Source organism: Grampus griseus (genome assembly GCF_964374135.1).
Source record: "Grampus griseus genome assembly, chromosome: 2".
NCBI lineage: Eukaryota > Metazoa > Chordata > Mammalia > Artiodactyla > Delphinidae > Grampus > Grampus griseus.
In genome coordinates, this window is record NC_139018.1 from 43502450 (window position 1) to 43518544 (window position 16095).

Genomic DNA, 16095 nt, shown 5'->3' on the forward strand with positions numbered 1-16095 from the left:
GAATTTAGTGAGACCTGTAAGTTGACAAGACACCTCCTCCTGTCAGTGCCTAGTGTGAAGTTGCGCATTTCTGAAACTGAATCAAAGAGCTTTTATTGTCGAGCAGAAAACATTGTGAAAACCCCTCCACGTGAGAGGTAAACATTGCCAGAAAATGCTGAGATCCTTGAACTTTTTTCCCTGTAGACTCGTTAACACCATCTGCCAAGAAGGCACCCCCTGAAGCTCTCGTGGCAGAACAAGGGGAAAATATAGTATATAAGCCTGAAAACAGGATTTGTCCCATAGCGCCAGACCCTATACCTATTTCCTCCTTTTCTCTTGAATGCTATGAAAGCATTTCCAGTCTTTTTCTTATCACTACCATCAAAAGAATTTTCAGTAAGGTATCAAATCTAGGTGGTAAGGATTGTTCATTTGGAAGTAGTTTTTGATATGTCAATCATTCCATTTATAGACTATCCAGAGAATTCAATTGCCTCAGGTGAATTTGAAATTTAAGAAGAAAAAAATTATATACCATAGTTTCGATGGTATATCAAAAGGGTATCAAAGGGTAATTTCTTAAGGGAAAAAATCTCTAGAAAGCATGAAACTAGAGCCAAAGATAAATTTGCCGTGTGTCAGGAAGCTATGAAATGTGCCTAAGATGCCATCTGACATACAGAAAGCGTTCCATAACTAGTAGCTGCTGGGACAATGATGAGCATAGTTACGTTATTAGTGTCCCCCGACTTCTAAGCTTCTTTCCAAGTTTTGCCTCCTGTCAATGCCTCTTGTCTAGAAATTCTGATCTCATCATCCCAAGGAGAGACCTACTATTGTTATTTCCTTCTCCACAGAAATCCATCTTTTTTTAAAAAAAAAATCACATTTCCCAGCACTTACTGCTTAAATGGCAAAAGGTTTTACCCAGGTGAACTGGCGTTTGAGTGGAGAGCATTTTTATTAATTCTTGTAACAGCAGTGACAAGTGGGGAGAAGGTTGGCAGTGAGACGAGAAGGGAAGAAGAAAGGGTAACAAGGAGGAAGCCAATACCTGGGGGTCAGGATGAGCCAGGCCAAGAGCCTCTGCCGGGCAGCAGCCCTTTGCCTGGGGGACTCTCCCCATCCATGTGCCTCCACTGGCTTCCCCATGGGGCAGGGTGTTCCCTCTCCTGAATCCAAAGTCTTTGCTGGAGAGCACTCTACCCAGCATGATGGTGGGCTCTGGGAAGGAAGAACCATCACTGGCTAAGACCAGTGATAAGAAAAGAAATACTTTAATCAGAAATGGATTTGTTGTGGTTCTTAATAAACGTGTATTTTAAAGGACATTTAGCAGTTATAGATGTCAGGATAAACCCACGACTCTCCGCTCCAGCTCTCCCTGGCAGACTTCCTCACAGAGCAAATCCCTTTGTAAGTACAGCACACAAAATGTGTGCCCAGTTGCTCTATGAAAACTGCTGCTTGCTCTGTGTGTAACTCTGATTTGAGTATCTCAGAGGTAGGGCTTTAGAAAGGCCATCCATTTTATAATACTGACTACACTTCAGTAATACAAAACAGGCCATCCATTTTATAATAATGTAAATCAACTGCACGTCAATAAAACAAAACAGAGAGCCCATCCATTTACCTGTGTGTGTGAGCACGTGTAATTTCTGTTTACTTTGCAAAAGGCTTTGCCGCTGGCTTATTTAGTCGCTTCATTGATGTTTTGTCTCCTTCAAGTTAAAATTTAGCTTTGGGAATCCCATTTCCATTTTACAAAAGTCTTTCCATGTTGGTTGTCTGCCACATGAAAGTAAAGTCTCCCCATGACTGTCTATGTGTTCAAAATGCATTTTTAACCTTCCCAGAATCACTGGCCTATGATTCCCTGTGTTCTCAGCTGCTTGGAAGCAACGTTTACTATGAGGCTTGATTTTGAAAGCCGTATCCCTGTGCTTGGAGCCTCACCACTCTGTCACGCCCTCCCCCCATGTGGTCCTCCTATGGGGTACATTGCTTCATACATGGGAGGCAAACACTGGCTGGAGATTACTTTGCTTTGCAATACTTTGAAGCATAATTGTTTCTCTTCAGAAAGAGCTAGAAGAGAAACCAGAAACTAGTATTACACAGAGCCATTTAAATAGATTTATAAACATTATAAATGTGCAAATATGAAGAACTTGTTGCTTTAAACAGAATAGTTATACTACTCTTGAAAATACAATGCCTGGCACAAGATAGTTGCCCAATGAACGCTTGAATGTTCACGTACAACTGAGTGAAAAAAATAAAGCTGAATTTTCAGAGCCTGTTTTCAGTCCATAATCAAAAAGGCACTGCTATTCTATCACTTTTGATGTTGCCTATATGTATCGCTAGCTTCAACATTTTGATTAAAACAATCCTTCGGGCTAAATAATCAATTTAGTCAGAAACCAAGCAAATCAAAGATGTAACTGAAATGACTATTTTTACACAATGAATTCAGACAATTCCTCCAGAATGGCCAGGTGTCTGTACATAAATGCAACCTGAATTTTATTTATTTATTTTACCATTTGGCGGTTATCACAGATGCTTCCTTCATTTTTTTCTGCCTTAAAAATGCTAGAGGAAAAAGAAATTTGTCCATTGGGCAGATATGTCAGAAAAAGGCATAAAGTTTTAGGAATAATAAAATCCCAAGCTGTGCACGCCTACACATGATACGTGAGGCTGCATGTGGTCTGTAGCCTATTCAATCAGTACGAACCATCTTGACCCTGTTGTATTCGTCCACTGGGAAAGAATCATCTGTCTCTTCGAATAGCCAGTAATTCCAGCAACCATTCATTTCTGGATTTCTCCGGGCTCCTCTGAGAATGTTTGGCAACAGCAGAATGGCTACCCCCAGGAATCTCCAGAGAATGGGTAGGAAAGGCTTAGCTCTGTGCCTGGGGAGATGTGGACTCCTCCATGGAACCCTTTGCACTCACAGCCCGTAGGTGGCAGAACTGGGTTCAGTAGGTTCCACAGATGAATGATGGGTCTTCAGGGTTTGTGCTCTGGGCTAAAAATGGCTATCAAGAGTTAGTCTACACAAGATGTGTTAAAATTAATACCTGACTATTAACCTCTATTTCTTCTCTAGGGAATGCAGTCGAATTTTTGGTGAAGATGGTCTGACATTGAAGCTCTTTCTTAAAAGAACTGCTCCCTTTTCTATTCTATGGACTTTGACTAATTACCTGTATTTACTGGCTTTAAAGAAGCTGACAGCCACAGATGTCTCTGCTCTGTTCTGTTGTAACAAAGCCTTTGTCTTCTTGCTGTCGTGGATCGTGCTGAAAGACAGGTTCATGGGAGTGAGGGTAATGGCACACTTGATTCAATGCGTAAGGCCGCATTTAATCATAGATCCTTGGTATCAGGAGAGCTGCTTTGTTTTGTGGAGTTTCTGCAAAACTTTTCCCATTGGTTCTGAGTACAGATTGAAATTTGAAGTTGCGTTAGGACGCCCAGGCAGTTACAACATCATGAGACGATAAAGAGATTGTTTCCACTGGAATCAGTCAGCTGATTTCAACAGGAGGCACTCAGGGAAAAGAAGTTCTTTTCTTAGAATTAATGGTGTGATCATCTCCTTCTGTCCTCGGGAAAGAAGGGTCTGAGAAAATTAGCCACAGTAAAGATTATGATTTGCTTTTTTTCCAATCAACATATGTTGGGACAACTCCCTCATGTCTCTTCCCCCCAGAGATGGATTTAATATTGGTGGAAGTAGATAAGGTTACCAAACAGTAATTAAAGTCACCAATAATGGCACGATGCTGTTAAAAGTGGCTATATATCTAGTGTGACTAACTAGATATGGAACTAAAAGCAATAACTCTTACTTTGGGGTACAAATCCTTAATTGAACTGCATTAAACTTCCACCAGCCACTTCAGTTCTGAGTTTATCCCTTTCACAGGTAACATGGATTTAAAAATAAAATTTTTTTTGTATGCCTGATCTTTGTTAGATTGATGGAAAACCACGCAGATGTAAGGAGCCAGACCTCATTCATATAATCTGGTATGCCACCATGATGAAAATATTGAGTAAACAGTTCTTTGAAAGGAAGTCCAAATGAATAGCCTTCTTCCAGAAGATAAACATCACACAATTATTGTTCTCCGAAAGAGATGTCCAAGACTGGATTTGAAACACGTTTTGCTATCAAAATATTGCTCTTGTTGCAATGATTCCAGGGTCCTTGCCCTGCTAAATGCTGAAATTCATGTTTATATTAGAGAGAGTTTGTGACAGGTATCATCCTGAAAACTTCATCTTAATAGCCAATTAGCTAATTCTGGTTGTATCTTGGGAAATGCTGCTCAGAAATTCAGAACTGAAACTTGACATGAACAAGTGAAAAGCTACAGCAGAAGACAACACAAGAAACTGAATCAGTCCATGATACCATTAAACTATACCAGATGTGGTCCCATACTCATTCTCCAAAACTAATCTTAGATTTCACACCCAAAGGGCTTAGCATCATGTTTTCACACATGAAGCATTGGTACTGTCTGTCCACCATCACGTGCCCTGACAAGTACTTGAGAACAAGAACCTTCTTTACATTGCTCACTGATCCATTCAGCTTGGGCTACATAATTTGTGGGCCCCAGTGAAAAGTGAAAATGCAGGCCTCCTGTTGAAAAAAATTGTGAATAGGGCTTCCCTGGTGGCGCAGTGGTTGAGAGTCCGCCTGCCAATGCAGGGGACACGGGTTCGTGCCCAGGTCCGGGAGGATCCCACATGCCGTGGAGCAGCTGGGCCCGTGAGCCATGGCCGCTGAGCCTGCGCATCCGGAGCCTGTGCTCCACAATGGGAGAGGCCACAACAGTGAGAGGCCCACGTACCGCAAAAAAAAAAAATTGTGAATAGTTTCAACATGGCAACATCAGGGAGCCCACTGCATCTGCACAGGTCATATGCCCATGAAACTAGTTCTACCTCTCTCTCTAACACCTAGAATGATACAAGGGACAAAGTAGAGACTCTACATATTTAAGGATATAGTGAATGAACTCATGCTTACAAGATCTTTCTCTTGTCTATCTACTACCACGTTGGATCACCCATGAGTATTTGGAGGGCCTTGTCAGAAGAGAGGGCAAGAAAGGAGATTTAGGGGCTTTTCTGCTCTTTCAGTGTCATGTGAATACCAAAAGGAAATAGATATGTTCACTATGAGGTTTACCAGTGAGCAAATCAATTGTATTAGAGTGAATGAATGCATTTAACCATGGAACTTACTTATGCAAGGGGTCATATCAAAAGAAGCTTGATGTTTATTTGAGGACCGTTAGGGGGAAAAGCTCAGCTGTGTAACATTTAAATGGCAGATTTAGGAAATCTGCCTAGAAGCTACAAAGCATTTCTATCTTAAAATTTGCATCTGTGGTGGGTTTAATGGTGGCCCCCAATAAGGTGTCCACACTCTAATCCCCAGAACCTGTGAATGTGACCTTACTTGGAAAAATAGTCTTTGCAGACATAATTAACTTAAGGATTTTGCAAAGAGGAGATCATCCTGGTTGATCTGGGTGGCTCCTAAATCCAATAACAAGTATCCTTATAAAAGACACACACAGGAAAGACACACAGAAGAGGAGAAGGCAATGTGACCACAGAGATAGAGATTGGAGTGATGCAGCCACAAGCCCAGGAAAGCCAGGGCAGCCGCCAGAACCTGGAAGAGGCAGGAATGTAATATTATTCTCTCCCAGAGTTGCTGTTGGGAGCGTGGCCCTGCCCAATTTTGAACTTCTGGCCTCCAGAACTATGAGAGAATAGATTTCTGCTCTTTTTAGTAACCAAGTTTGTGGTAATTTGTTACAGCAGCCTCAGGAAACTAATACAGCATCTGTAAGTAATAAGACCTGATAGAAGAATTGTTGAGTAGCCAACAAGTAGTTGTTAACAAGTAAATACGTAAATTAAGACATCATAATGACAAAATAGTAAGTATTAATGTCAGGCATGCTGGGAGAAGTCAGGTATTTTTCTTTTTAAATGACAGGAAGTGCTTTACTTCTCACTGTGAAACATTAGGAAGTGTTTAATGCCATGTTCTAGAAGAATGTCAAGGTGTAATTTTAATAATGCCCATAATCAGGCCATGGAATATAAGAAGCACTGAAACATATTCAGCATTTTGCCTTTTGACCACATCAGCAGTTCTTTTCCTTCTGAGACATATTGAGAACATGTATAATTAGGTCATTTGAGAAATTAGAGGAGGACAAATACAATACTGACAACATAAATGCAGCTCTTATTGCCTACACCCATAAATAGGACACAGCCTGTAGATGCCACCCCACTTGGACTACTCTTTTTTTTTTAATAGTTAAAGGGTTGCTTTCAGTCATCAAATCAAAATGTATATTTCTGACTCATTCTAAGTCTTCAGTAGCTCAGAAAAAGATAGTTTGGGGATTATGATTCTCATTTGCATGACCCCAAGAATTATCACCCTTAAGATAAAACATATGGCCTCCCCTACTTATTTTTTTTTTTTTTTTTTTTTTTTTTTTTTGCGGTACGCGGGCCTCTCACCGTTGCGGCCTCTCCCGTCGCCGAGCACAGGCTCCGGACGCGCAGGCCCAGCGGCCATGGCTCACGGGCCCAGCCGCTCCGCGGCATGTGGGATCTTCCCAGACCGGGGCACGAACCCGCGTCCCCTGCATCGGCAGGCGGACTCTCAACCACTGCGCCACCAGGGAAGCCCCCCTACTTCTATTTTTCACGTCAAAATGACACGATGAACTGAATAAAGGATGCTTTAAATTATAATATCAGTAAATACGGGTTTATCTGGAGCACCAGTTGGCCAGCATTAGCAATGCTCACATAAAAACTAATTATATGTTTTGAATAACTTGTTAATATTTAGTTTCCTTGGAATTTTGATTGAATCACAGATGGAACGGTAGTCTGCCATACATTTAGTTTTCTATTATGAAATTCTTTCAGCCAGTTTGCTGGTGAGTTTTGGTGTGTTAAAAAAAACTCATAAGTAGTTGCTTACAGCTGATGTATGATAATCATGTGGAAATTAGTAAACTTCTTTAAAAGACCTTTCTTTTTAATTGCAAAAATGTTGCTAAGTGAGAATCCAGCTCTTGCAGCATTGAAGATGGGTGTTTTTCCCATCTCCAAGATCCTGTTTTGTTTAGCTAGCATTCTTAAATTCATCAGAACAAGAATATCACTGAATATCAATTATATTGATATTGATCACAGAATATCAATAAAAAAAGGTTCTCCTCAAAAAAAAAAAAAAGAGCCACTGCTTCAGGTTTTCTTCTCTATCACTGGCATCCATTTCACTCCAATGAAAAGTAAATGTCAGACTAGAAAATTAACACCCTTTCTTTCAGATCTTGTCCCCCCCCTTATTTTTATATTATTAATTGAAAATGTTCATTCATTTTCAAATTTCCTTGAACATGTGAAGAAAATTGGTGGGCGATGAATGGTTCAGCAGACCCCAACTTTTATAGCAGATTGAGGAAATGAATTTGTGTCCCTTCAACTTGGTAGCCACCTATTTTCTAGGTATAATTGGGTCCTTATGTGTTTAGTTTCCCAAACTTTTGGAGACTTTCCTCCATCCGCCAAGAACTGACTGGGGTATGACAGTTAAATGGAATCTTTCATTGCTTAAACTGCTCTTCTCTGAATTCAAATTGGGCTCCAGGGCACTCTAAATCAATCAGGACCCTGGAGCTGAGCTGCTACTGATTTGTGCCAATATTACATATTTAGATAAGATTCAAGACAATCTTGTTTCCATCTTGCCTCTGATTGGCATTTCTGCAGTTAACTCTTCATTCCTGGGAAGTGCAGACTGCTCTGTCTAGAACCTTCATGCTTCCCTCTGGAGGCAGTAGAGGATGGGTAGTGGGGCTCTTCCCCTTTCATCCTGCTCTTGGCAGGAGAATGATTCACGAATACAGGGAGGGGAAAGCTGAGGTGGGAAGGCTCTCCGATTTTATGCCCTCACAAACCCATAACCCCTGTCAACAAGGTGCAGTCAGTAGGTCTCCTCTACCTTCCACACGTACTCTGGAGTCTTTCCTTCCGGGATTTCTTTCCTTCTCTTCCATCTTGGTCTTCCTTTGGTGTCATTTTCAGGTGGGTTTTTTTTCATATAAAAACAGATGTGTATGTGTGTGGCAGTGGGGTGGAGGATGGGAATCTTAGTTTGAGTCTCAGGCTTGACCTGCCCCGACCCAGGGACCCACCCACCTCCCCCTCACACACACACACACACACACACAGAGAGAGAGAGAGAGAGAGAGAGTATCTGGACAGCTGTGGACTGCCCACCTCTTTCATTTCTCACACGTCAACTCTTGTCCAATTTCAGTGGCTCTGAGTAAAACAGATGGCTCTACTTTATGGAAGCTTAAATGTAACATGTGGACAAGTTTAAGGATTCTGTGTAGCCATGGTTCCCTGAAAATGGACTCTATCCAAATACACTCAGAGGGAAGAAGGATGATCACCAGTGCAGGTCTCATTGGCCAAACTATGAATGTGTATCCCACCTTCAGCTGCTAACCTTGAGTCTTGAACTTGAGTGCAGTCTGGCCAGCAGTATAGCTTTGAGGCCCCCCATTTCAGAGCCTGATGTAGGCTTGGGATTCAAGGTCCATTGAAAGCCGGGGAAGCTCCTACCTGCTCCATCCAGCTCCAGAAACAGGGTTAACCACACGGCAAATTAAGGAAAGATGTTTGGGTTACAGTTAGAAAGAGAAGCAGTTAAAGGTTCATCTCAATACCCTGACTCCTAGAAGAGCTGATATTGTTATGCGAATGATAGTTCTGGAAATCATTCGTCAGTGGGAAACACAGTGACTGTAATGAGGTTCATAAACCCTCCTGGAGATCCAGAGAAGGGCTGGACCCTTTTGGGTTTTGAGGCCCTGAGTCAAAAGAGGAAAACAATGAAGGTAAAAGAAAACAAAAATCAGCCAAAAGCCAGCTATTTCTCTAGGTTTTATCTATACAAACTAATTCTTTGGGATGGGAAAGAAACCTTGCTTTCAGGCAGGGCCACAGGTAGTATACATTTCAGTGAGATCACCAGATGTTTACTGTTAAAGCCCTCTTTGGGCTCTAAGAACAGGTCCCCCTCATGGTCCCCCTCTGATTGGCCCTGAGAGTTGACGCAGAGACTCTGGGAGGGAAGTGAGCCCACAGAGGAAGGTAGTTGGCTCGGGTGGTGATGTCGCTCAAGGAGCACGCAAAGATAATGGGCTAAATAAATCCTCTTCCTCAGGGTATTCACCCCAGGTGGGCACACCATGATGCGAGAGAACCCAGAGGTTTAGAAGGTTAGAAATGAGGCATCGGCCGCTTTACGATCACTATGGTTACTAACATTTTCACCCAGGTCAGATTCAAGTAACGGTTGTGGTGGGTTTCCATCTTATTTAGACACCTCTGGTTGGTTATGGGGCTGCAACTGGAGTAGGTTGTGAGGAGAGCCATGTTTTTCTGAAGCCAAGCAGGTGGCACCATGACGTGGCACCATGGGCAGAGGAGTCCCTCACGTGGACGCCAATGTGCTCAGAAGCATTGCTGTGTTTGTCAGCATGTGTATGTCACACGTGAGCCCTTCTGACACGGTACTTAAAGCGCTGGCTTCCTGCAGGTACATTTCCAGCATCCTGAGCACAAGAAGAATCATTTTGTACTTTTTTTGTTGAGAAGACAGACTAGCAATCCTTCCTTAACGATTGATTACTTCTGAAAACGCACATGACTCAGACCTGTGCTTGGGTTACATATTCTCCAGAAATCTCAAGAATATTTACTCTGCAATGAACCAATAGTTCCAGGCAGAACCACTCTAAGATCATCCAAACAACCACTCCAAATGAGCCTGCCAACCCAACACTTCCCTGCATTTTCTAGATTAGCTGAGCTCCCTTCCCTTAGTTCCAACTGTGTAGATAAGAAACATACTGAAAAAAAAATTTTAAACATGGCCATAGAGAACTTGTTCTATCAGATAGCTGTGAAATTTAAATAGAAATGCGGAAAATAATTTCTCTTTTCCCCCCAGGTAACCTATATAACCTATAAATTATTAACCTATAAATACCTGTTCATACCATAGAGAGGAATTTTTCTAACATTGGAAGTATTCAGATTTTCATGCTTTTGGAACTTAACTAACAGCAAGTCTGGCCCCCTGAAGTGAAAAATGCTTCTCTCCGTGACCGCAATTCAAAGAGACATTGGTATAATTGATATGACAATTTAAGTGGTCTGAGCTAATATTTTCACAAGCACTTAAATATAAAATGTAATGGAGACCTTTAAGACGCTCATCATGACTATAATTCTGAATTGCTATAAAATTATGTAATCTATGTCCACGTCCAATTCCTATCTTGAGAAAACTTATAATAGAAATAAATACAGTGCATATGTATTTTTACTAATGGCTGACTCAGAAAAGAAAGTGTTCCCAACCGGGTCATATCCTGGGGATAATGGTATTAAATGTTCAACACTTTCCAGACAGTGTTTTTGGTTTTTCCCTTTTTTTTAAATTTTTTGTATGGACTGTTTGTTTTCAGAATTCCCTAAGCCAAGAATTATATATTATACACAATTGCTTAAACCCAGATATTGTATATTATAGAATAATTTTAATAATTTTAAATATTAAACAGCACATCATGTTAAAGTTTCATTAGGATTAACACTGTGTTCTATTATCCCTGTCTTGAAGACACTACCTATTTTTTTGACTAAGAAAATACATCTGATGTTTGGTAAAAAGAAAACAAGTATTAATTCAAATTTATTATCCTACAAGTTCAGTATTTTGAGGGAAATCTGTGTACATGAATACTTTAACCTATGAACATTAATTAACACAAAAACAGATCAGAAAATGCCAGTGTTTAATGTAACTTTTCATTTCTCTGACATCAGATTGCCCAAAGAAATGTTGCAAATCCCTGGCTGAACTATAAATCCCCAAATCAAAGAAAATGATAAGTCTCACAGAATTCCCAGGTCTAGGTAACCACCTCACCATGTTTATTTATGAGTCTATGACTTCCTGTTTGGAAAATTTCCTTGACACCTCACATTGTGTGCATTTGTATTAAATTCTATTCCCTATAGTTTGAGGCATAGTCTAACTGGAACACATGGCTAGAAGGTTTAGAGACTGTGATACTCAGTCAGCAAGAGCAATGACCCCCACACACACCGAGCAGCCTCCTGGATAACGCTTTATGAAGACAGTTTTTCACTGCTGACAAGTCGGCTTCTGTTCTCAAGTACTCCTGCTGCTTTTCATAAAAGACGCTTTAGTATGGAGCTGGCTCTGAAACCAGCTGTGCCCTTGCTTTGGGTGGTCATTAACAAAAGAAATGCTTTAACAGCATCTAAATTATATGTGCCATCGTTATCATACTTTGCACTGGTCTTCAGCAAGTCTACAGTTGCATGTTGAAGATCTACATTTTGTTGTAATGAATAATTCACTAATAATATTTCAAAGGGTCAAAAAATATCCCACATGTGAGAAATCTATCTACAGAGGAACTGATTTGCTTGCGAATCCTCAGAACTGAAGCTTAACAAAATCGATCACCAGGTATATTTAAATTTCCCACAAAGTTGCATCATGATTTTAAAGTCAGTGAGACTATTTCACAAGGAAATGACATAGTGTTTCCTATTCCAGGGTTGTCATTTTACTGTTTATTGTAGCTCTAAAATGTTTTCCAGTAGAACCAGTTCAAGGTAAATTAAAGAGATGCCAACCGGCATTTCACAAAGGAAGTGGACTCCTGTTTGGAATATACCAAGGATCATATTAATTTACAGTCAACCATTATGATTTCAATCAAATTCTTAATATTTCACTTTATACAGCCAATGCTCTAGAATAATTGAATGAAATTATCTTTCTGTGGCTTAATTTGCATGTAAACAAAAGGAAGAACTAGCCTCCGTTTGATATTCCAAGTGACAGTGCAAACTCAGCTCGCTCCTTATAAATCACTCTGAAAGATTATTCTCTTTCCTTTTTTCACTTTGGCCTAAAAGTGTCCTCCTAGCTGCATCAATATTATGTCTCCATAATCAAGTTCTGGTTATGTGGAGATGTTCAGAAACATGCATTGATCCAAGGAGCTGATTAAAATGTATGCTGAATTGTCTGAGGAAAAAGAACACAGTACAGATGAAAATGCTAAGAAGTGACTTCCTATTAAATTTATTTCACCACTATGGGTATTAATCTCTAGGAAGTTGATCTAAAAATTAAACTACAATTACTAGCCCTTAATTAGAATGTGAGCAGCTTCTATATTTTCTGCCTGGATGTCTCATGAGCATACGGATTTCTTGCTAATACTGACCTTTCCTACATTTAAACAGTGATGTACAAGAGGCAATTGGGTTTGAGGAAGCATGTAGCAACTCCCACGAAGCCTTCAATTGCTTCTCTGGGGTATGGAGGCATCAATTAAAAAATTTTTTCTCTTTGCATTCTACTTGATAGATAGTTGCCGCAATAATGGCAATCACTGGCATCGTCATGATGGCGTATGCAGATAATTTCCACGCTGATTCCATCATAGGAGTAGCATTTGCAGTGGGCTCGGCCTCGACATCTGCACTGTATAAGGTATTTTGTGCACTTCCTTATGTACTCAACTGTCATTCGTAGCTTAGACTTTTAAGTAATAAAAGAAGGAAGGACAAAGAAAATCTTGACTTGCAAAAAAAAAGATGGTTTAAATAATAACAAGTACCAATTATTGAGTACTTGCTACAGGCTGGGTGCTTGCTAGAAATTTTCACCTGTGTTAATGCACCTTTATGAGGCATAGGTACTTATCCCCACTTTCCAGATGAGGAAACTGAGACTTTGAAAGATTAAGTAACTTGTCCAAGATCATCCAGCCAGGAAGTGATAGAGCCAAGATTTAAACTCGGACTGGTCAACTCCAAAGCCCGTGGTCCGTGCCCCGAACCCTCCCAAATCATCCATCAGTTATAGCAGGAGCCGAGGAAGACTTCTCCCCTATGTTTCTTTAATTAACTACTGAGGTCATTATTTCAACTACCATGAGGTATTAAAAATACCTTGAGAGTTTACTGTTTGTTGCATATTAACCCCGTGCCGTGTTATGAGCTAAATGAAGAGCCTCTTTTCCTCTCTGATGGATACTCTGGGTTTGTACTCACAGTTCTTTCTCCCCTGGGGTGGCCTGTCATCAGTGAAAGCTCTATTCGGAGTCACTGTCCCTGACTTCAGAAGTGAGGATTAAGAGAGCAGATCTAAAAGGTTATTCACAGAAGCTCCACTTTTCAGAGCCAACTCTCTGGATGTAGCTAAAGAACTGTTCCACTTTCACCTCTCTTGGGGTTTCAATGAGAAAATCCTCTCTGAAAGGCAGAAAATGCCCTTTGCATCCCCCCCGGATGCCTGTTCCGATTATTCATCAACTCTGCCGCTCAGAGGACATTGTGTCTATTTCCATATCGACATTTCCTCGCCCACTGATTCTGTGACAAGCTTGACAGGTGTTCACTCAATCACCATTGGTGTCTAACTTGCCTCCAACTGAGACTCCACGGAGATGTGTGATGTGACCAAATACCATGAGCACGTGCTCAAGTTCTCTTAAGTCTCTCAAGAGAAAAAAATGATACGTTTAGTTGAAATTAAAAGCAATACCCGGACTTGCTATATGCCTGGGATGGCTCTTTTATAGAGAGAATTCTCCTGACCATGTTACAGATGTATTCATTCTGGGAGTGGTAATATTTTGCTGACATGCACAAAATCGTATGTGCACCATAGAAAAGAGATACTCTGTGCTACATTGTTTAAGGATTAATAAAGGAAGCAGAGGGGTTAAAAAGCCAAGAAATATGGACCAGAGAACTGGCTCCTCCCCAGCCTGATGTGTGATTTAGGTTAGCTATATATGTCTCCTTGCCATCTTTTTCTACACACAGATTTATAATCCAGAAAACAAAGACCATCTTTTTTTAAATCTGGAGAATACGGTACTTGTGAAAATATTTTAGGCTCAGAGAGAAAAGTGCTTATAAATCCATGGCATTGTTACTATTTCTCTCAGTAATATAATGATAGGCTCTCTCTGTCCAATTTAGTTTTCAGTACCTGTCAAAATAAGGGTAAAATGAATCCCATGCTTGAAGAGAAGAACTGACGGCACCTCAATCCTAGATGTTTCTGGGCTTGTCTGCACTCTTATTTATCATCCACGCCATAGCCATAACTGATGGTGGTGTTTTTCCCAGCGTGCAGTATCCCTGTGGCACAGAAAGTGGAATTCATTTTAGGGTATTTGCTGTTTCATATGAAGGCTAGAGGGCATTTGAATTCCTTATCTCAACAGCACATTTAGTGCCATGGAGACGGTGGGATAAGAAGACATAGAGCATAAACCCTGGGCCAGTTAGTTCATGATGTAGAAATTGCCTTTCTGATACAACAATGTCCCTGACTGTGTGGCTAATGAGTTCCTTTCTCATTCTAGGTTTTGTTTAAGATGTTTCTCGGAAGTGCCAACTTTGGTGAAGCAGCACACTTTGTCTCCACTTTGGGTTTCTTCAACTTAATCTTCATCTCCTTCACCCCGGTCATCCTGTATCTCACCAAGGTGGAGCACTGGTCCTCGTTTGCAGCTCTGCCATGGGGCTGTCTCTGCGGGATGGCAGGGCTCTGGCTGGGTAAGTGGCCCTGGGTTTTGCCTTCCATTTCCTATGTCACTTGACCTCTCCTTGGAGAGTTAAATTGTCATAGTAAGATTATTCCTTTGGGTCCCCCTGTCCTCTATTTCCCAAACTTACCTAACGTTGGTTAATGGTTGCAAAGTTCTTTGCAGATTATTGCTTGATTAGATCAGAGCTATCCAGCTAGTATGCCTCCCATGGGTTAAGTGCTGAGCTGATCACCACGGATCCTCAAGTAGCCTCGTCCATGCTTCATGATGTACTGTATGATGTTATTGTGTTCCATGTGTGGCACAGTGTGTCAGGTGGGGGGGAGAGTGGATGGGGGATTCAAGGGACTCAAAGTGGATCAAAATGGCAGGAGCACCAAGTGCAGAAGGAACTGGGGAGGAAGGAAGGAGATGTCATTCGGGAGGGCAGCAGGTCACGGAGGGCCTGGAACGCCACGTTGAGGGGATTGGCTTTCAAATCCACTTAATGATCTTTAAGCAGGGAGGTGACAGGCTTACATCTGCATTCTAAACAGTCTACTCTGGTCGTGTCTGGAGAATGAGTTTGAGATGGGAAACCCTCACGGAGAAAGAGAAGATGACAGAACAGGACGAGGTGGCCCTGCTAAGGAGGCTGTGCCTAGCAGATGACCAAGAAATAGCCACCTGGAGTGTTTCTCATGTTCTGTCTCCCAACTCCCCATGACTCTGAGGCTGTCTGCTTCACCTGAGCAGCTGGGGGGCTCCCACTTTCCAGCTGCGCTTTCATTTAATGTGAGAGGAACCTCAATATAACAAGCCCACTCTTTCCTCACCAAGCAGTTGAACAACAACAAACACCCAATGACTCAGTGTCTCTGCTCAGAATCAAACCCCTTTCGTTCTGCTCCTCTCCCCCCGTTCCACCCGGTAACAGCACCCTCTGCCTACTCCATGTTCACCTGCCATACTGGACCTGCAGGACATCTGCCGCCCCTCAGTTGACCTTATTTATCAAGGTGACATAGTCTGAAACAGCACTGCAAGTCTTAGGAGGGAAAAAGAATGCCCTTGTTTTCGCTCCCGCAAAGACATTGGGTCATCTTCTTCTACTCTGGCCCAGGCCCCTAAGGGGAGCTCTTCAACTAGACAGGAAACACTCACGAGAAAGATCAAACATTAACTGTTGATCCTTTAAATTCTACTTTTGAAGGCCAAAAATGTGTAGTTATGACCGCTCACAACCTGTGCTAAATTGAGTAGTAGAAATCAATAGCAGTCTTTCCATAAGACCAAAACACCCTAATTAAAAGTGCCTAGATCTCTTCCTGGCCAAAAACAATCTAATTGGGAATAACCA

At 41.4% G+C, this 16095-nt stretch overlaps 1 protein-coding gene across 1 annotated transcript in view; it reads left to right on the forward strand.

Annotated features, from left to right (window-relative positions):
• The window catches only part of SLC35F4 (solute carrier family 35 member F4), a gene marked incomplete at both ends in the record, with an annotated part of 291887 nt that overhangs the window by 271093 nt on the left and 4699 nt on the right, over nt 1-16095 (forward strand). The window contains 3 exons of the mRNA XM_082649084.1: nt 3110-3329; nt 12557-12682; nt 14571-14763. Of these exons, the coding sequence (XP_082505210.1) occupies nt 3110-3329; nt 12557-12682; nt 14571-14763 (539 nt within the window). The remainder of the gene's footprint in view (nt 1-3109; nt 3330-12556; nt 12683-14570; nt 14764-16095) is intronic.